At 47.2% G+C, this 22995-nt stretch overlaps 1 protein-coding gene across 1 annotated transcript in view; it reads right to left on the bottom strand.

Annotated features, from left to right (window-relative positions):
• LOC142490610 (vomeronasal type-2 receptor 26-like) overlaps positions 1-20880 on the bottom strand; it is a 117113-nt gene extending 96233 nt beyond the window's left edge. Inside the window, exons 1-2 of the mRNA XM_075593027.1 lie at positions 20803-20880; positions 17500-17727 (exon numbers count right to left, since the gene is read on the bottom strand). Of these exons, the coding sequence (XP_075449142.1) occupies positions 17500-17727; positions 20803-20880 (306 nt within the window). The remainder of the gene's footprint in view (positions 1-17499; positions 17728-20802) is intronic.
• Between the last annotated feature and the right edge of the window lie 2115 nt (positions 20881-22995).

The following is a 22995-nucleotide window of genomic DNA, read 5'->3' as shown; positions in this document are numbered from 1 at the left end:
GGCTGACGGGCGGCTGATCTGTTAAATGATAATGATTAGGATTTAATAGGCTGCAATGCTTCGCGTGTCTACCAGATGGCATAAATTCATGAATTGTAATGCAGTATATATATATATACTGTGCAGTATTGCAGCCAGGGGGAATAAAATGCTTCAATCCCTGCTTGGAAAATACTTCAATGCACTCGGGCAGAAAACAGTCACAAACCTCAATACACCCGGGTATACCCGAATTCGTGGGACTAGCCGAGCTCGAATAAAGTGTGTCGCCAGTGTATGTGTTTTAGATTTAATAATTTCCTCTCTATCAAGAGAGTCTGCATATTCAAATGCTTTAATGATATCAGTATCTTTATATCGTCTTTCTTTAAAATTATTCGCCATTTCATGAGAACGGTTCAAAAACATTTCATTACTTGAGCAAATCCTTTTTAAACGAATAAACTGGGCCTTGGGTATACTCCTAATCAGGGCTGGAGGGTGACAACTAGTCGCACATAGAAGAGCATTTTTAGATAGGGGCTTTCGAAAAATATCTGTCTGTATCTTTTTATCAGTATCAATGAAAAGTGTTATATCTAAAAAGTCTATATGATGCATATTTTGTGTATGTGTAAATCTTAAATTATAATCATTGTTGTTCAGTGTATTAATAAATGTGAGTAGTGAATCCAAATCCCCATCCCACACCAAAATAAGATCATCAATAAAGCGCCTATAAAAAATAATGTGACTACGAAATAAATTAGAATCATGATAGATGTGACGTGACTCCCAGAGACCCATAAAAAGATTAGCATAAGATGGCGCAAAAGAAGAACCCATAGCCGTGCCTAATTTTTTAAAATAATACCGTGAATCAAACATAAAATAATTGTGAGTAAGTAAAAAAGTGACTGATTCCAATAAAAATTGCTCAAAGTGACCGATAAATCTGATAAATTCAGATAATGTTGGAGTGCATGTATGCCCTGTTCGTGTGTAATAATAGAATACAGGGAAGCCACATCAAGTGTGACCCACCTGTATCCCCGTTTCCATTCCAAGTCCTTTATGGACCTAATTAAATCTGAAGTATCTTTAATAAAGGACGGTAACTGATATACCAATGGTTGAAGAAACCCATCCACATACCGCGATAACCCATCTCCCAAAGATCCAATACTCGCCACAATGGGTCGACCAGGGGGGTCGACCAGCGACTTATGGATCTTTGGGAGATGATGGAATATGGGTATCACGGGATGTGGACAGGCCAAGAATTCTAATTCTTTATTATTAACAACATTAAGGATCCTGCCCATATCCAAAAGCTCCATATATTGTTTTAAGTAATCATTAGTCGGATTTGACTTAAGTTGTTGATAAAGGGTTAAATCATTTAGTTGCCTATAGGCCTCTCTTTTATACTGTTCTGATGATAAGACCACAAGGGCCCCTCCCTTATCTGCCTTTTTAAATATTAACCTCTGGTCACGTTTAAGAACCTCTAGCTGTTTAATTTCTGAAATAGTAAGGTTATTATTCCCAACATTTGAAAAAGAAAAACCCTTATTCAATAACCGAATATCACGTTCTAACAATTTTTCAAAGGTCGTGATATACGGACCCCTTTGAGAACTAGGACAAAAAATTGATTTTTTCCTAAACCCAGAATCATGGTTACCAAAGAATGATTGCATAGATGTACTAAGCGATTCTCCCTGTTGCTCCAGGATATCCTCCATATCAGATAGGAGACATTGATCTTTAAAATCAAATAATACATGATCATCATTACATACATTCTCAATCATTGAAACATCTACATTAATATTAGATGATGTCTGCTTGCCCTGTAATGCAAAAACATTTTTTAGGGATAGTTTTCGGGTGTACTTCTACAAATCAATAACAGTCTCAAACAATTGAAAATTTCCAGTTGGTGCAAACCCCAACCCACGATTGAGTAAGGATAACTGATCCATAGTCAATTCAATCCCTGAGAGATTGATCACATTATTCATTGATTCATTCAAGTATATTTTTTCCTTTTCGTTCTGCCTCTTGTTTCCCCGTTTCCTCTTTGATCGTCGTGTTCTACTAAGTTTTTTGAACAACTATCGGGAACCGATTTTGAGTCCGATTTAAGTGGTCTGGAAAACATCAGGGCAGTAGAGGTAGATGGTTTGGGATCTAATCTATGGGTGTCCGTGTGTTCCCTCCCATAGTCGTCTGACCTGTCAAATGATACTGAGTGTGATCTAGCTTCATTCTCAGAGTGATCAGAATCGAAGCTTGATGTATCTACCCTTTTATTCTTCAATATTGACTTGTTGGGTACACGATTATCTCCTCCCTTGTCATAATATTTCTTGGGTGTTCTAGGTCGTGACCCTTCCCTCTGAGGAGATTTTTGCCAGCAATAAATATGGCCCCTACTATAATCAGCCTTGTCTCTTTCATATTTAATTTGTTTCTTTTCACTAATCCCCTCCTCAATTGATTCAAGATTCTCTAAAAGGGTAGCATCATTCTTAATAAATTGGTCCCTTAATTCGAAGGGTTTCAATTTATTCTGAAAAGCAGTGATCTCTACATTTAGCACATCTTTTTCATGAATTTTCTGTTGGATGATTAATTCCATCAATCTAATCGAGCACTGATCTAAGATATTGATCCAATCTTCTTCAAACTGTCTATTGGAAAAACCAAATGTCGGCACTTTCTTGATGCGAAGACCTCTGGGGATCCTATTGGTATTGATGTAATTTTCCAGGGTAGTAATGTCCCACCAGAGTCTTATGTCCTGAACCAATAATTTTTCTAATCTCACAAAGTGATTAGTTAGATCAGAAGGCTCGTCACATGTTAATTCACTCTCCTCCCCAAACACATGAGAGGCTTTTTTGGCCCGTTTACTATTATTAACAGCTCCATATGTATAAATCCGCAGTTTAGGTTGATGTGTAGAATCTTCCTCATCATCCATAGCGTAAAATATATCCAAAAAACTATACTTGGTATCTAATGTATGTGGTTCACTGAAAGCAACTTGTATGTATGGGACACACAAAACAAATCCCAATATTTATAATTAAATTCAATAAAATATCTTCAATAAAAAATATATTGCATGTGTATGCACTCAATGGTATATTATAAAAAGATAAATGTATCTAACAACCAAAAATGCGTGTTCATATCCACAACGGAAAAAACTTGGCAATATATATATTGAAAAAGCCTTTCATTCCAAGTTCTTGATTGTAGAAATGTGCCTCAATGAGCAAACAGTCTAATAAACATGGATACGAAGTGTCCCAGAATTGCTTCCAGGTATGACCAATGCTGCCAAAATTGTGCACACATACAGTAAACTCTACAGACAGTCCAAAAGAAATCTAATGGATGTATAATCATATGAAAACACTCCCGTTCAGCGTCTCACTACAGGAAATGTTGATCAATGTGAAACCCTCATGAGCTCCGTGTGTTAATGACTCAGCCACGGGACGGGGTAAAGATGTGATAGGGAGGATATATACACACGGCGGCGCCGTGTCTCCAGCAAGGAGACTATGACCGGCCACTGACTCACCGCGATCCTCCGCCACTGCCTTCACGAGCCCGGTGTCGCACACGGTAGGAATCCCCACCAGGGGGAAAAGGGGGTATGTTACTCACAGACTTGACACGCCGAGTCCAACTCCAACGCTGAAAGGAGCTCCTCTGATCCGGGAGTGTAGTGACGCGTGCTCCAGCCAATGCAGGTAAAGTGCACAGCTGCCGTCTGGATATGAATTGGAAGTCCACACGCTTTAAATAATAAAGGTTGTATTTAATGAGTGCATACACAAAAAAGGTATACTGCTACAAAGAACCTCTTGTTATTTTGTATATAGTGGTATAAATAATTATGTATTTTTAGGTCATTATTATATTGAGTGATTAATATTTAAATTTATCAGGTATACAGATTGATTAACTGTTTGAATAGATATTAGTATTATTTTCCATATATGATCCTACACATTTTATACAGATTCCATAGTGTAGTTTAGTAGTGATGCTTTTTTCATATACACCTATTGTATGTATTATCTATGTTATGATTCATTTATGTTTATATTATATACTGTATATGATATATGTTGCTGTTTCTGCTACATTACTACTGGTAACTGTTTAATAAATGGTTTCTTTTTGTATTTAGACGGCAGTATGGAGAATTGTTTTTAATCTTTTGTGTCTTTCTGTTTATGTGTACTGCATGAGATTGGCCCAAGTGATGTCTTGTTAGTGAGGAATAGTGAGGGGGTTAATTGGGAGCGATCCTATCCAGAGTCTGATTACTCTATTATCCATCTGGTGTGTTAAACATCTTATTCAATTTGATTCACCCAATAGCAATTGTAGTCTCCTTATATAAGCGTCACTTGAGTCAGTGCCAGTTACTCTTTTGACAAAGTCCCCAGCGGGACGAAATGCGTCAAGAGGTTCTTTGTAGCAGTATACCTTTTTTGTGTATGCACTCATTAAATACAACCTTTATTATTTAAAGCGTGTGGACTTCCAATTCATATCCAGACGGCAGCTGTGCACCGCCTGACTACCTCTTCCTATTATATCACCTTAAGCAGCCTCTCTTCGTGCTCCTCCAGGGTCTTCCCGAAGACGATGATGTCGTCCAGGTAGACGAGACACTCCCGAGGGTTCATGTCCCCGATTGTTTTTTCCATCAGTCACTGGAAGGTGGCAGGAGCTCCACATATACCTTGGGGCATACGCATAAATTGGTAGAAGCCCAGGGGGCAGACGAAGGCTGTCTTTTCCTGATCCTCTGCACTCATAGGTACCTGGTAGTACCCAGATCGTAAGTCGAGCACACTGAACCACTGGCTCCCGGTTAGAGCATTCAGAATCTCTTCAATGCGAGGCAGGTTTTACTGGTCGGGTACTGTACGATGATTCAGGGTTCGATAATCGACACACAGTCTTACAGATCCGTTCTTCTTCCTTACCACCACTATAGGTGAGGCGTAAGGACTCCGAGATTCCGTCAAAATCCCAGCGGTTTCCATTTCACTTGTGGAAAACACCATCCTTCGTTCATTTAGCTTGGCTGTCAGTCGACCCTTCCACTCAATCGGCAGCATCAAGTCCCCGAAGTTGAAATCCAGATCAACTAACTGCTTGCTCACTGTAGCGGCGTTCACCTGTGGCGCTGTTTCCACAGGGCTGACCGGATATATGCAGCCCAAACTTCGTCCGACATCAAGCTCCATCGGGAACGGGGAGAGGTTCTGCACATATACGTAGGTCCGGGGAGGAATTTTAGTCTTCCACTCTCTCACTTCGGGTATTACCCTGTACCCTCTCTGAGCCTCTTCCTCAGGGGTACTCTCCAGAGAGAACAGGTGGTCGGTATCATCTCGATCAGGATAACAGCACCAGACGGCCATACGTTGCACTCCCCCTGGTGAAATGGTCGTCAGTCCGTGTTGACGATTGTAGAGGTCCCCGTGCCGCTCTAAGGCATATACTCGGTTGCACTCTTCCCGCAGTACAGGTCAAGGAGTGGACTAGCCATCGGTAATTCGTTGGTCTCTTTCATGTAGGCTCGGATTACGGCTCGCACTATATCAGTATTCGTCCCCAAGATGATCGGGTACTGACACTGGCTTTGGGGCTTCGGACATACCATTGCCTCCACATGCATGGGATGTTTCTTGCCGGTGTTCAGTTGGACTATATCCAGTTGAACTCTCATGATCCCATTGATGGGGTAATCTTCGTTACTTAACCCCCTCACCTTCATATGTTCTGTATAGAATGTCCCCTACACAGGACCAGCATATAGTAATCACATACACTGGAGTATAGGTATAACCATTTACTATATGCAGCATCAACATAACACAACACATTAACCATATGTATCAACTCAATAACTGTACCAAAGTCTCAAGTGTCAGTCACTGCAGCTTAGGAGCATATACCCCGTGCCCACCACCGTGTACCCCCACACCATGTCCACAGTATAACCCCCTTGTCCCGTGGTCAGCGCTGCCACTATGTGTGAGTACTTTGTTGGTGCACTTATAACGACACCTGCCTGGTGCGGCCACACCTGGCTTTAAAGAATCTTCTCAAAGGATCAGACGAGTTCCTGCACGACATCCAGGATCCAGGATCCACCCGCGTGGTGATCCGCCAGGGGCGATCCCACCCTGAAGATAGTCCAGCTCTCTTTAAGCACAGCGTCCGCTGTGTCCCAAACTAGCAACCAGCTAATGGGGCAGGGTCCCTAACCGTGGGCCTGTCCTACAGCACCACAAGCTATCAGAGGGGCTCAGGACCTATTTGGGGCTTAGGGGCTTAGGGGGCTGCTGGCCTAATGCAGCGGGTCACAGACCCCTGCACGCACCTCTTATCCCTTACTCTTCCTGGTCCTGACTGCCTCGCTTCTCCAGCTAGCGAAAAGTATCAATTCCCTGCAAGCAGGGAGCTCCTGTAGCCCTTTTGGCTCCCTGGCATCACATGGGGTGCTGCTGAGGCCCATGGGACTCATAGTCCCTGCTGAGAGCCCTCCTTTGATTGGGCCCCGTTCGCGCGCTGCAACTGCGCATGAGCGAACTTCCGTAGTGACCACTGAGAGAGGGCACCCATTGCGCATGCGCGAACACATTGAGGATGGCGGCGCCCTGCCGCCCTGCTTCGGGAGCGCCGGGATTCCTCGCAATGCAATCGCGGCCCTAGCAACCGGCCGCACGCGTCCCCGGCAACTCCCCTAAGCATGATCCTAATCGCCCTCACTCTTGCAACCGGCCGACGGGACCGCCATTGGGCTCGGCGGCAACCGTGATCGCCAGCAAGGTGAGGGGGGGGGGGGCGACAGGCAGAGGGGGACCTGGATACACATGCCTCAGGGGCTAGCATTATGCTAATGTGAGATCTGTCAGCATTTCAGGAACTACATGCAGTTAGCAGGGAACTGCCACTAGAGGCGCATGTGCGATCTGTCATTAGCCAGCAGTGTTTTGCAACAGTGTGGTTGTCATGGACACCACACACAGCAGTGTGTATGATGATGTAGGCAACAGGGAGGGGCCTTATGTAAGTATGGTCAACACATGATGTCCACTGCAGGTGTGTGCAATTATTTTAATTGGTTGATGGTTATTGGTTTATGCTAATTGATTGTTAGTGTCTTGATGTGTATATATATGTGGTTTGTCTATCACTCTCGACTTGTATCACCCTGAGGAAGGTCCCATTTTGGAGGACTGAAACGTTAGGTTTCTTGATGTACCACTATTTTGACCAATACACTTTGTGAAGTTTTCTACAATTGAGTGCTGTCTCTTACTTTACCAGACCTTGGAATGGTAACGTATGTCTATATTATCAATATGGGGCAAGCACCTACAGCCTATCAGCACCTAAGGAGTGCCAGCTGTTCTATTTGATGTATATATATATATATATATATATATATATATATATATATATATTTATATATATGTAACCCATATTCCCCCCCCCCCCTAGACTCATCTGACATATCTAGGGTGCGTGAGGGCGGATTACATGGACTGGGTGGTGCGTACCTGCGTGGAACAGGAGGGCCTGAGTCTCCCGCGGTAGTGTGGGGGATCACAGGACCCGGCTTCTGGGGTAATAGCCTCCATTGCTTTAGTGGTGCAGCGCCTCCATCCTCTATACTCCCAGGGATGTGGGATAGGACCTGTATAGAAGAGTGAACCCTGGTCCCAGGGTGGATGCTCCAGAATCACACAACAGTCTCTGATATAAAAGTAATGTCTCTCTTTATTGGTCGGATCCGTACCTCCGGCAGCAATGTCCCGCTTATCACTCGACCCTCCGCTTTGTACAGATCTTTCCTCCTCTCCTTCCCTCCAAGTTTATCCTCTGACAGGATGGTCTGGGCTGGGGTGTCAATATCCCACTGCCCACCTCAGAGGATATCCCATGGGTGGGGATGGATTCTCCCCATCACCCCTGCATCGGGGTGAGGGGCATTGGTCCACCTGAACTATGGTGCTATCAGCTCTACTCAAAGTGGCTGAGTCTCTCCTCTCCTCTCACTGGCATGCTCCAAGCTCAGACTCTGCTTCAGCTCTCTCTCCAGACTCTGCTTCAGCACACCTAACACTCACTTCAGCACACCTCACACTCTGCTCCAGCACACCTCACACTCTGCTCCAGACTCACAGGAGCAGCCCACTAAATAGAGACAGCCCCGCCTATCATGATGTCAGCAGACCCCTCCCCTGTGTCTCTGCCTGCACACAGAGTCAGGGGGCCTATCTCCATCAATCAAGTCAGGGCTTGAAGCGGGGGAAACCCATGATCACTACTGGTGCCTGCCCTTAACAGGACTTAACACAGTAGGAAGGAGATAGGTATAGCCGGTGCTGTTTACAGGGGGCTACACTCTCCCTCTGGTGGAATCCAATGGTCCTCACTTAGACCTAGGTCTAGCAGCACCAACTTGCGGCGAACAACCTGGGAAACAGCACATATATGGCATTGTCATCATACATTGCATATGAGGTAGCTTAATAATACAACCGGGTACTCCCAACATGGAGAACCCTACAAATAATGTTTTGGATCTGGCTTTCTTATTCTCCACCCATTATGATCCGTGATGTTCACATAGAAAGATTGCACTGACCCATGCTCCGGTCGATACATCACGCTGTGCATGTATATGCACCTCCCTATGCTCCAGATCCTAACCAGCTCGCTTATTTTATCCTCATTATGATAACCTCCCTGACCAAACCTGGTCCGAAGATATTCCTGCACAGCCTCTCTGAGCCAACTATCCCGATTCTCTTCTATCTCCCTCAGGATGGGCTCAGGCACATAAGGGTACTCATATCCATGCGACTGCCTATGCCTAGCCACTATGGCTCTGTAGGCACGGCTCAATTTAGTGAGTTTGCGGTGCCCCGCCCTGCTTGGCAGTACCCAAAACTCTGGCTCTTCCGGAGGAATTTCGTCATATAGAATACTGGGGCCCTTGGGTTTAATGAGTTTCTGCTCGATCTCCCGGAACCTATGACCTATCTCATCCTCCACCTCCTGAGGAGTAAAGGCACCAGTTACCCACCAATGGTCTACGATGTTACTCTTAATTAGCAGGAACCGTGTACGGTCCATGCCGGCATGGTACCCAGTAAATAGGGGTGCCCACGACTTGTCACGGGGCTCGTATTCGGTAGACTGACTAGTGTGCTCTACCTCAGATTCTGCCTGTGAAGAAACACCGGACGTCCCCGCATCCGTAGAGCGCAAGCAATCTCTCCTCCCTTTGGCATTAAAGTACCTGGTAGAGTTCATCTTTTGAACCACCTCCGGAACAGGCCCAGACTCTGCTGGAGTATGTGACCCTCGGGCTCTCCCTCTAGCGCTAGGAGAAAACAGCACAGGGTTAGACACAGGTATTACACTCAAATAAGGTATTTCCCCATCCGACCCCTCATCTCTCAATTCCCAGTCCCGCAAGTCCTTGGAATACTTCGGGTATTTGCTTAATTTATCCCCGCTAGGTCCCGGTGGCAATACTCGTGACTGGGCAGGGGCAGTGGCTGGGGCGATGGAGCTATGGTTTGGGGCAGGGGCAACGTTCATGTCATTGTCCAGCAAGCGGGTGATACCGGGTCCAAGGGACGCTTTCTTGGGCGCGTTCTCCGCCATGTGTCGCGCCTCTCTCGATGGACCATGGCTCTTCAGGGTGGCCATTGCGGCAGCCATGGCTACTTTCCGTGAGGAGAACAGCGCTTCCGGGCCTCGTTTTCCGGTGGAACCGGAAATGATGTCATCAGCTGGGCCCTTAGAATCTCCCTCTGCTCCGTGGTCACGCACCGGAAGTGCGTCGAAGACCGGCATGGGCGTTGGCGGAGCATCCGGTTCACGGACGGACAAATAGGCTGCAAGCCTCTCCTTCTCGTCCTCCGCGGTCGCTGCTGTCGCCTGGCGGGAGTAAGGAGGTGGTGGAGTCTCCTTACCGCTCCGCTGCTGTGTGATAATCTTGGGATCCTCCGGGGTCGTCTCGGTCTCCGTTTCCGCCGCACTGGGAGTCACCACGGCCGTGGGACTCTTACGGGCCTCCGGCCGCACCAGCGCTCGCCGTCGGAAGGTTTCCGGACTCGTCTGATCCTTCTTGGTACCGCTGGGGTGGTTCGCCGGTAGGCACATCGCCACCGATGGCACGCCAACCTCTTCCTCTGAGGATATCAGGATCGGTTCCTCCGCTAGGGAGTCACCGGGTTCTTCGGCGATACAACCAGTGGGTAAAGGTACAAAACAGTCTCGGTCAGGTACCTCCACTGCGGTCGCTCTCTTCTCCGTCGACAGCTCGCTCGGTTCTGTAGCGGGCTGGGCCTTGGTTCCTCCCGCTTGGGTGTAACGGGGAACCAGGGCAGTCTTGTCTTTACCTTCCGCCACCTCCGTTAACGTTCCCGGAGAGGCACCCCGCGGGGTCTCGATCAAAGGCCACGGCTCGTTCGGCCATAGATAAAATGTGCCACATTGAGGGCATCGGGCCTTGGTGCTTGGTACCGCGCCCGGTATCCCGCAGTGGACGCACAAACACCGGAGGTATTTGTGCTCAGCTACCTCCACTACCAGTAAGCCTCCTGGCAGTTGGTAAATAGTAGTGCTCATCTCCGACATGGTTAGCTCAGGGGTTGAACAGTTCAGGGTTTCAGCTCCTTGCTCCTCGAATGCCAGACAGAAGTGAAGCTCTTCGCTCTCGCTTCCTGTCCCTCCCTTCACTGAGGATGCTCCTGATTGGCTCTCCTTATGCCCCCTCCCTCTGGTGGAATCCAGAGGCGGGCCCTCCTTTTTCCAGTGTGACGCGACTTGGTTTGTTGACCAGTCACAGCACAGGTGGGTGGGCTTTCGGCTTTCGCGCCGCTTCGCTCCTCTTGCAGGGGATCTGGGTTTGGCACCAAACCCCTGCACATTTCCCGCCACATTTCTCGCACAGTTCTTTTGCACAACTCACGTGCTCGCTCCAGGACTGGCGGGAAATGCCATTTTAGATCGGCTGCGAACTGCTGGGCCGTTGATGGCGCATTTGTCGCTATTTTAGATTGTCCTTCGCTCCGCGGAGCACATGTAGGGACGGCAGCCATCTTCGATGCGCCCACCACATGTAATCGTGTACTACTCTCGGTGTCTAGGTTGCGATCTGCTCCTAGACCCGGACTGATCTCCTGAACACTTCTTACTTCTCACCTCATGCTTACTGTGGTACCCACTAATATGAGGTGGCCTACCACAGGCTTAGCAGAACCCCTTCCGTGTGTGTATTGTGCTCGAGGTTCGTTCCGTCAAGTTCTCTGTGGTGCGTTTTGTGGGTGCTAGCTAGAGTACCGGGCATCTCCCTAGGTACGGGCGTCTCCTACTTTTGGCCACTCATAGCGCGGGCCCTGGGCCATGGTCCCTGGACTAGTTAACAGGCTGACCCCCCCAGTTGCCGCACACTATCTGCCTCAAGGGACTCGGGCAGCTATAGCTATGCACCCCTCTCACGCCACCAGCTTAGGGTTGCCCAGGGCATACTGTGCGGAAGCAGCGATCCACGCTCCCCCGACTACCCCCGGTGTGATATTGCACCCTACGTTCCTCAGCACTTGGCTGGAGAGTGCACATCACCCTTTCTGTTCTGCCATGCTGTAAGCCTGTCCTGTTTATCTTAGCAGCGCCTCCAAATGTAACCCATATTCCCTCCCCTAGACTCATCTGACATATCTAGGGTGCGTGAGGGCGGATTTTATGGACTGGGTGGTGCGTACCTGCATGGAACAGGAGGGCCTGAGTCTCCCGCGGTGGTGTGGGGGATCACAGGACCCAGCTTCTGGGGTAATAGCCTCCATTGCTTTAGTGGTGCAGCGCCTCCATCCTCTATACTCCCAGGGATGTGGGATAGGACCTGTATAGAAGAGTGAACCCTGGTCCCAGGGTGGATGCTCCAGAATCACACAACAGTCTCTGATTTAAAAGTAATGTCTCTGTTTATTGGTCGGATCCGTACCTCCGGCAGCAGTGGCGACAAGCAGCCACAACAACAACAGCAATGTCCTGCTTATCACTCGACCCTCCGCTTTGTACAGATCTTTCCTCCTCTCCTTCCCTCCAAGTTTATCCTCTGACAGGATGGTCTGGGCTGGGGTGTCAATATCCCACTGCCCACCTCAGAGGATATCCCATGGGTGGGGATGGATTCTCCCCATCACCCCTGCATCGGGGTGAGGGGCATTGGTCCACCTGAACTATGGTGCTATCAGCTCTACTCAAAGTGGCTGAGTCTCTCCTCTCCTCTCACTGGCATGCTCCAAGCTCAGACTCTGCTTCAGGTCCACCTGAACTATGGTGCTATCAGCTCTACTCGCTGAGTCTCTCCTATCCTCTCCTCGCTCCAAGCTCAGACTCTGCTTCAGCTCTCTCTCCAGACTCTGCTTCAGCACACCTAACACTCACTTCAGCACACCTCACACTCTGCTCCAGACTCACAGGAGCAGCCCACTAAATAGAGACAGCCCCGCCTATCATGATGTCAGCAGACCCCTCCCCTGTGTCTCTGCCTGCACACAGAGTCAGGGGGCCTACCTCCATCAATCACGTCAGGGCTTGAAGCGGGGGAAACCCATGCTCACTACTGGTGCCTGCCCTTAACAGGACTTACCACAGTAGGAAGGAGATAGGTATAGCCGGGGCTGTTTACAGGGGGCTACATGTATATACACACATTTTTTATTATAATATATATATTATAATATGGGGGGAGGAAAGGGTGACGTGGTGAGAGTGAGGAGGTGAGTGTGAGAATGGGGGTGTGTATGAGAAAACAGGGGGGAGGAATTTTCTCAAAAGACTACTGACAACACTTATCACTGCTTTGTGCATAACCCCCAAAGTATTGTAACTGTTCAGATGAATAATGTAATGTCAAAATATGGGAAGTAAGCTTTTGCACGTATACACCCTCGCTCGGCTATATAAACCTGATTGTAACTAATAATAAACAGAGTAAAGTATTTGACAAAGAGCATTCATGTCTGACTCATTTACTTCTCTCCCGAACGTTCGTCTTTTCCTGTCCAGCACCTTAGAGGGTATCGGCCTCTAGGGAGGATCTTCGGAGTTGAAGGTGACGATCCCTACTAACGTTGGAGTAGAGGATAAATTTACATATATATATGGCTATGCATCTTAACCCTGGCTGTGCTCAAAGCTGTGACCATGCAGCAAGCTTAAGCCTATAGGGAACCATGTTAAAAATGGTTTTGAAGCAAAAGATGACACTGTGTCCATTTGCATGTCATTTCCCAGAATCCCTTGCTGCAGTGGAAGTGCTGTGTGCTGGGTGATAATGGTGAAAGGCGGGGTTGCAGACTTGTCTAAGACATGCAAATGAGCATACAGTAATATTTCCATTTGATATATATATATATATATATATATATATATATATATATATATATAGAGAGAGAGAGAGAGAGAGAGAGAAAGAGAGAGAGAGAGAGAGAGAGAGAGAGAGAGAGAGAGAGAGAGAGAGAGAGAGAGAGAGAGAGAGAGATAAAAGGGCAGAAGGCACACTGAAAACTAGAAAAAAAACGATGCTTGTCCCATATGCACATAAAGACAAAAATGTTACCAGACATGAATCCGGAGAACAGAAACAGCACACAGCCAGGTAAATAGAAAAACTGTAATCATCTCAGCATTACATGGCACTGCATCCAACATTTCGGTCAGCTCAACGTGACCTTCCTGCACATCCCTGAGGAAGGTCACGTTGAGCTGACCGAAACGTTGGATGCAGTGCCATGTATTGCTGAGATTAATACAATTTTTCTATTTACCTGGCTGTGTGCTATTTCTGTTCTCCGGATTCACGTCTGGTAACATTTTTGTCTATATATATATATATATATATATATATATATATATATATATATATATATATATATATATATATATATATATATATATAGCAACTGTAAATATTACTGTATGTTCATTTGCATGTCTTAGACAGGTCTGCAACCCTGTCTTTCCCCATTGTCACCCAGCATACAGCACTTCCACTGCAGCAAGGGATTCTGGGAAATGACATGCAAATGAGCACTCAGTGCCACCTTTTGTCTCAAGCTCGTATTACACAAGCCAATCCTCAAGCCAATGCATGCTGTTTTAAACACAGCTTTTAAACAGAGGCTGGGATGAGATGCAAAGCCATTAGACCTACTCACATACATGTTTCAACCTTGATGGGTATCATCAGTGTGAGGCTGGTCTTAATGGCTAGCAGGTTTGAGACTAGACTAGGTAATCACCACTGTCATTAAGGTTATGGTGGGTAAAAAAAGTGACAAAAACCCTCCACAGTAAAGCATAAAGCAACTGTAAATATTACTGTATGTTCATTTGCATGTCTTAGACAGGTCTGCAACCCTGTCTTTCCCCATTGTCACCCAGCATACAGCACTTCCACTGCAGCAAGGGATATATATATATATATATATACAGTACCGACACACTTTATTAAAGTGTGGCCGGTACCGCAAGCCGGGAGATTTCCCGGCTTGCTAGTGGCCGCCCTTCGGCGTGCCGCGCGTCATAGACGCGCGGTCACGCGTCTTCGGGAGCGTGCGCCCCCTGCACGCGCGTCCAGGGCTCCCCGAGGGAGCCCTGGTGTCCCGCGATCGCGGGACGGCGGCAGGGGGTTCCGGGGGACCCGGCGGACCCGGCAGCGGTAGGGAGAGCGCCCCGATAGAGGGCGCTCTTCCGCTGCTTCGGCGCGCGCCCGTCACACTCGGGCGCGCGCCAGGCTACTGCTGCGGCCAAGAACGGGCAAATGCTCAAATAAACTTGGCCGCAGCAGTATATATATATATATATATATATATATATATATATATATATATATATATATATATATATTGTGACATAGTCCAAAGATGTTAGGCAGCTTTCTGCCCCATTTTAGAGCAGAAAGTGCAGGAATAGTTACAAATGATCCGTTCCACAGCTTCCCATTACCTCAGGCAGCTGGATGGAAAATCCAGACCACAGATTACAATGGCTCTAGTTCTCCCTCACCTGCTCTTCTAATCACATGCACAGGTATTTAGAGCAGAGAGGTTTTGCATTTCACTCTCTCTCCTTGGAGCCTGGGGGCTGGGGGTGTCGCTACTCTCCTGCATCCAGTATCGAGGTTGACGGCCTCTCCACGTATGACAGTACCAGAGGATTTGCCTGGACACCACGAACAGATAAGACAAAACAAATGGTTACTGCTGTTGCTAAAAGACTGTGCTGTATCTTGTGTCCCTAAATGAGAGAGCATTGTTTTAAGCTGGGGAACCAGTTTAGTTGGCCAGCAGCTGTTAGAGAGACTGATTCTGATGTGTAGATAGATCCCTGAAAGGGATAGGATTTGCTTATATGATTTTGGTTTTATTTCTTGAAATAACAGTGTGGGAAATATTGTAACACTGAAATGTGTGAACTGCTGAATGAAAGTATCTGAGTACCTCTAACCTACACATGTTAAAGCTGCAGTACCTTACTTGGATGAAAATAAAGCAGGCAGAAGCCTGAGTTAAGCAGCATAATACTTGGCATGATCCTGTTTGTTGTATAATTAACCCTAGAAGACTGTGTCGGGAAGAACCCAGACAGACGTCAGCACTACAAAAGAGGGGCGTTTGTCACAATATATATATACATTTTTTATTATTATATAATATATGCAGTTAGGTCCGGAAATAATTGGACACTGATACAAGTTTTGTTATTTCGGTTGGGTACCAAAATAAATCCAAGTTACAATTAAATAATGAATATGGGCTTAAAGTTCAGTCTATTAGCTTTAATGTGAGAGTATTTACATCCAAATTGGAGAAAAGGTTTAGGAATTACATCTCTTTAATATGTAGCCCCCTCTTTTTCAAGGGACCAAAAGTAATTGGACAATTGACTCAAAAGCTGTTTCATGGACAGGTGTGGGCTATTCCTTCGTTATTTCATCATCAATTAAGCAGGTAAAAGGTCTGGAGTTGATTCCAGGTGTGGCATTCACATTTGGAAGCTGTTGCTGTAATCCCACAACATGCGGGTAAAGGAGCTCTCTATGCAAATGAAACAGGGCATCCTAAGGCTGCAAAAAAAAAAGAAAATCCATCAGAGAGATAGCAGGAACATTAGGAGTGGCCAAATCAACAGTTTGGTACATTCTGAGAAAAAAAGAACGCACTGGTGAGCTCTGCAACACAAAAAGGCCTGGACGTCCATGGAAGACAACAGTGGTAGATGATCATATGATCCTTTCCATGGTAAAGAAAAACCCCTTCACAACATCCATCAAAGTGAAGAACACTCTCCAGGAGGTAGGCATATCATTATCCGAGGTGAGTGTTAGAAGGGGGGAGTGTTAGAGAAAACAGGGTTGAGGAATTGTCTCACAAGAACACCGACATGTGGGTTGGGTGCTCTGGTGGAAATTTTAGTCCTGGGCCCTGGGAAAGCTGTCTCTGACCCTGGTGCGGGTGTGAAGGAGAAGTAGGTGGTTAACAGTAACAAAGTCAGCAGCCAGGTCAAGAAGAATGAGTAATGTCCCTAGGATTCAGCAATGGGGATACCATTTGCTACTTTGGTGAGTGCTGTTTCAGTTGAGTGAGCAGTGTGCAAATCTGATTGTAGAAGTTTTAGGAGAGTATAGAAGCTAAAAGGAAAGAACATACGGCGTAGTGAGAAAAGACATAGGAAGACATTTTTTCATTTTAGAGGCAAACGGCAGGACAGAGACAGGGTGATAGTTAGATGGCTGGTATTTTCCTGCCTACATGTCAACTAGAGAAAAAAAATAATATTTAGAATGATGTTATCACCAATTTTGGTTTGTATACATATTTCTAAATGTGAAGTATTTCTTAAGCTCCCACTATAATGTTATAGATTGATGTGTATGTGACCTTCAGTAATAAAATATTGGTGGTTAAAACAAGAAAACCAATAGGTATTGCTGGGAATTCTTACCCTAAATGTGTGCTCTTATCTCAATCCTTTTTTTTGTTGCAAATATAGTAGTTAATGAAGCATTGATGGGGATACATTGTATTAATTTGGAATTTGCAACAATGGTTGACATTTTATTTGATTTAACAGGTAACCTTCAGTGTACAGTGTTTACAATGGGGAGCTCAGAGAATAGACAACCGACTCCAATATAATGAACAGAATAGGACACAGGAACCAAAGATAACTTAATGTTCCTTATTCTTCTGGTCTCATAAAGACAAATAATGTCTCTCTATATGTAACACCTTCTACTTAAATTCCTACATATTAAGGTTTTCATTCTCTCTTTCAAAACTCTTCCTTTTTTAGTGTAAGTGGCATGCACAATCTGATAACTTAACAAGCTAAGTATCTTCATTCCTCTGAGAATGTCACCTTTGCCTCCCTTCTTACCAGTGTGACATTTGGGTTCCATTGAATGTCATTATCGGTGATAGTGAGTTGCTGACCGACAGGTGCTGAGGAGTTGAAGCTTCCAACTTTGATACCAGTCACAGTAGGGTCAGAGGTAGTGACCCAGTTTATAATGTCATAAAGTCCAGGAACATCCCCGTCCTTAGTAAAGAAAATCTCCTCTTCAGATGAAGATGTAAAATGAACATGTTTCAGGTTACTGTTCAACTAATGAAAAGACACAGAGTTACTGTATATTACTTTAATCCAATCCAAAAACTTGTCCAGCACTCACTGTCTTATAGAAATCAGAATAAAAAAAATGGGATAATACAAAAAAGCATAATTTAATATACATGTAGCCATGTGTAAAATTGGTATACAGATCTTCCCCATGCTGGCAGTAATCCTGGTAAGAAGGCAGGGTTGCCAGTAACTATCATGGAGGTTTGCCCTCAAACCCTGGTGATGTGTCATATGTAACAAAGGAAGTGACAGCATGTTTTGTGTCCACTGTTAGTGACACAAGAGGTGAATCTTTACTGGGTCTATATAATACACAGCACTGCCTAAAGTTAGTCTGTTGAGTTATGTCTGAGTTCTGATCTAGTTCAAAGAAGTGTGAGGTTCAAGGTTCAGCTCTGCTGTTCAGAGTACTGCACACTGTGTCCAGGGACCTGGCACAGATGGTGATCTCCCTTAGGGGAGAGGTGGAAGAGCAACTCAATTAAGAGAGAGGAGGAACCTTCCGCATGGAGTACCTTCACAGAATGTGCGGCTAAGTACGACCGCTATGATGGGCAGTCTGCCAAAGGAGATGTCATTAAAGATGCCCTTGTTCAAGAGACCCTTCCTGTGTGAGTTTGGAGTTATTCATCAGGAAGATGCACCCAAGAGTTCCCTGTCAGATACTCCTCCCTGCTGCCGTATGGATCCTGATGGGGTGGAGGCGCTGTACCGAATGTGAGTAGGACTCAGAATACTACCTCAGACGCCTGTCATGGTGATATCCCCACTAACACCCAGCGGGAGACTCAGGAGTCCTGTAAGCCAGCAGGTGCACCACAACATACATACATGTAATGGGGACAGTTTGTCACATATGGGATCAGGAGCAGAAGGGCCCAGGGAAAACACTGTTACAATTGGAGGCGCTGCTGAGAGACCTATCAACAGGACAGGCTTTTGCTAGGCACATAGGAAAACAGGAGAGTGTATGCTGCCAGTCAGTGCTGTGGATGGGACGGGACCTAGGGGTAGTCAGGAAGGTCGTGGCGACTCGCAAAGCACACCCTAGGGGCCCTGAGTGGAGTAAAGTGGGTCTGGAGACAGGGCTATAGCTTTTCTAGTCACCATGAGGCAGCTAGTCGTAGGATGCCTAATGGGAAAGCCTGGTTAACATGGGTCAGGAATTCCTGAGAGGGTCTGCGCTAGAGGTAGCCAAGAGAGGTTGACGCCCTAGTACTGCATGGAGAAGCCATACTACTCTAGCCAGTAACAGCAAAACAGTAGCAAATGGCGCACAGCCAGGGAGCCAGGTGGTAAAAATTCAAACGTTCTTTATTTCAGTACATGACTGGATACAATAAAAACCCCCATGGGGATTGCTGTTCCTGGATTGATCTTCATGGCTGGCAAGCCACTGCTTCCTACCTTGGATGTCACAAGAGTGGGTAAGAGACTTTATTTTTGACTCTTATCGCTGAGTACTTGGAGGACTTTATTCCCACAGTGACTCACAGGTCATTACATTTATATACCCACTCCTTATCCAACATTGAAATTTTCATGGATTTATACCTATGTGATTGAATGTCACTGGGTGGAGCACCCCATTTGTTTATTCTTATACTCTAGCCAGTAACCAGAACACTTACCACAGAGCACATACTGGAGGAAGGCAGATACAGCATTCAGAGAAAGAGTGAGCCTAGCCTGAGGTAGTACACATGAGTCAAACATACATTAGATACATGTAGAGTGGTGCACTGGCATTCTTTATTGCATCGAAATGGCGGCTGCCCAGCAGAGAGGAGCACCATGTGTGATAGCAGTTATCAAGTAAAGATGGCGACTGCAAGAGGTGAAGTTCCGCGCGGTGCGGAGAGTCCAAGATGGCGGACCGCACCTGATGGAGAGAGCGCACGTGGTGTGTATACCACAGAGGAGAGAGCTACCGAAGTGACTTTGGCTAGTTTGCTTTGGAGTGGCGCTAAAGCAGTGGCTGCACCAATTTTGTCCTGCCTAGGATCCCGGGGTGCTACCCTGGAGGACAGTGTTGAGGACATTGCTATTATGTGCGGAGTGGATGAAGAACCTGATTGCCAGACGGTGATCCCTAGACAAGTATCTACCTCAGTTGCTAAAGTGAATGGGCATGTAAACCAAGATGGCGGTTCCCACTTCCCTGGGAGACCGCGTGGGCCGAGTGAAGAGAATTCTGCAAATACTAAGATTGCAAGAAGTTGGCCGGGATTGACGCCAAATAAAGAACCCCGCCCTGTTGGGGGAAGTAGCGCGAAAGCTGTGGCCGCACCCTCCTGTACTGTGACAGGCTCAGAGCCAATTGTTGGTCACCCAGTAAATCTATGGGACCCTCCCCTAATATCTACCAGGGGGAGGGGTTCTTGTCTCTGCCAAATGAGAGTGGAGCTAGCTGAGGGAGGAGCTGGAGGTGCGCTTCCTGCCCCTCAGTTGCGAGGAGCTGGTGAACAGGAGAGACCACTGTGCAAAGTGTCTCCCTTAACCAGTACTACAAAGAGCGAGATGGATATTGGGGTATACCCCAATTCATTGCCAGGAGGCTTCCTGGTAGTAAAGGCTGTGGACAAAGAGACATTGCGGTGCCTGTGCATGCAGTGCAGGTTGCCCGGCGGAGAAGCCAGCACCACGGCAAGGTGTCCACAATGTGGCATATATTATCTGTGGGCCATGCAGCCCTTTGTGCCCGGACACGCCGCAGAGGCGGGAGGAAAGACAGCCAAGCTGACGGCTGGAGCCTCGGCCCGAGGTAAAAACGGAGAAAGCTGATCCCAGAGAATGGGGATCATTGCTGGTGATCGCTACGGAGAAGAAAGAAATTGGGGCCTCTAACCGCAGCGAGAACCAGGAACCTCGCTGTCGGTCCCCTTCGGAACCTCGCTGCCGGTCCCCTTCGGAACCTCGCTGCCGGTCCCCTTCGGAAGTACCACTACCAGCGTCGGAGTATGCTTCGTCGGACGAGGAGCAGGTCAGCCCGACATCGGTGGTGATGCTCCTACCGGCGGGTCACTACAGCGGTGCGGAAAAAGAGCCAGCACTTACCTGTGTGGTAGCGGAGCAGAGTCTGGAGAGTCCCACGGCCGTGGTGACTCCCAGTGCGGAAGGTGGAGAGGACCCCATCGCCAGCCGACGGAGCGGTGAGACACCTCCTTACCCTCCACAGGCTCCGATGGATGCGATGAAGACGGAAGGTACAGCCAAGTCCCGAGCGGAGCTACGAGAAGAACCTTCACTTCCGGCGGCGGATGTCGTTCTGGAGGAAGAGGTTCCGGTGTGGAACCCAACCCAAGATGGTGACGCCTCGTCCCGCGAGATTGATGACGTCACTTCCGGCGGACACTGCGGAACTGTCTGGAAGATGGCCGCGCCCTTGTGACCACCGTGTTGTACCAGGTCGTCTGGAGCTGGGAAGAGCAAGAGCTGGCAGGCCCTGCGGAAGCCTGGGAATCAGGAGACGGGTGAGCCTGAACCGCAACCCGCTGGCATCGGCCGAGGTATTGTCAAGCTGCGGGTTGTAGTACTGCATCGGTCGCATGCATTCCCCTTTGCCCTGCCCCCAGCCATAGCCCAAACCCCTGCCCCTGTCACCTCCTCATACTATCGAGCCAAGGGTTGTCTGGGGAGTCCCGGGATACCTCCGAGGAACGGACTGGGTCAAATCTGGACTGGGGGGAATGTTTTACCTCCGATGAGGGATCGGGGAGGGAAATGATCGCTTCTGATGTATCTTCAAGAACGAATTCTGTTGATTTCAATGCCAATGTAAGGGGTAGGCCTAAATGCCTTGGGTCCAATTCTAGGTCCACAGGGACATCCGGAGTTTCTTCTGGGGGAGAACTGGAGGAAGGTGAGATAACAGTCTCAGTGCAAGAGCAGGCTGTGGAGAAAGAGACCAGATGGTGGGCTCCTATGTTTGAGGGGTATGAGGTCTGGTTGGATCGTACGCGATTCATATTAATAAGCAGTGATATAGTTTACCACTGGTGGGATGAGGGTGAGTACTCAGATGAGGAGCGCCTAGAGGAATTAAGAAAGAGATGGTACAATATACAAAAGGGTCTAGTTACTCCCCGAGGGTCGTCCATACTATATGACGTGGTTGCTTCTGAAGAACCATTGTCGTGGGTGCTGCCAGGCAGGGCAGGTAATAAAAAGCTTATCCGCATCAGCAGGGCTGAGAGAGCAATAGTTGCCCGGTACAATAAATCTCATGGTCTAGAATATCCGTATGTACCGGAAACTCTCATGCAGGAGATCGAGGATAACAGGGATGCATGGCTGAGGAATACTGTTGAGGATTACATTATGTCTAAATCGGGGGGTCACGCACCGTATAAGACAGAGGAGAGAATCAGTTATCTTATATACATAAAAACAAAGTAAAACATGCATATACATACACCTGATAAAAATAAATAGTAAGTGCCAGAGGTGGTATATAGTCATCTGTCTTATAAAAAGAAATGTCACTGAGCTAGATAGGAGTATCCAGTAGACCAGCAGTGCGCAAAGTGCGGGGCACGACCCCCAGGGGGGGTGGTAGATTTTGCTGGGGGGGCACTGGCAGTTGCAGAGGCCCCGCGCTCTTCCCCCAGGCATCTAAATTAAATGCCTGGGGATCGCGTGAGGCCCCTGCAACTGTTTACTTACCGGGATTCAGTCGCCTGTGTTGCGTCGCCATGGCAACGCGTCGTCAATAGACGCCGCGGCACCATGTGACCTGACGTCACACGCCCACGCAGCGTCATCTGACATGGATGAAGGTAGGCAGGGGGGCACGAGAGCCGGGGGCAGAGAGACAGGGGGGCACAGCACCAAAAGTTTGCACTCCCCTGCAGTAGACCAGCAAGGCTAGAGTTTAAGTGACGTAGGGGGCCAGGTCATAGGTGGGGGAAACCAGCCCCTTGGCAAAGGATGGATCACCATGCACTAGCAGCCAGACTCAGATCCCATCCCAATAGTCACAAACCTCAAAGATAAGGGCAATAGAGATGGATGGGCACCAGATCACATCGAGGCTATTATAGAGATAGGGTTAATAATACATGATCCGCACAGGAGACAGATACCTGGACACGGCTGTCTTAAGATAACAGCCCATATTCAAGTCCTTATTCATGCCCAATGGATTCATGGTACCAAGTGTTCTAATCCATCTGGAGTCCTTCTGAAACAGAGATTTTTGCACGTTGCCGCCACGTCGGCGCATTCTCATCCAATCGATAATCTGGTACC

Source organism: Ascaphus truei, chromosome 3, assembly GCF_040206685.1.
Source record: "Ascaphus truei isolate aAscTru1 chromosome 3, aAscTru1.hap1, whole genome shotgun sequence".
Taxonomy (NCBI): Eukaryota; Metazoa; Chordata; class Amphibia; order Anura; family Ascaphidae; genus Ascaphus; species Ascaphus truei.
Note: the sequence above shows the minus strand (reverse complement) of the source record. Positions and strands in the feature narration are given on the sequence as shown.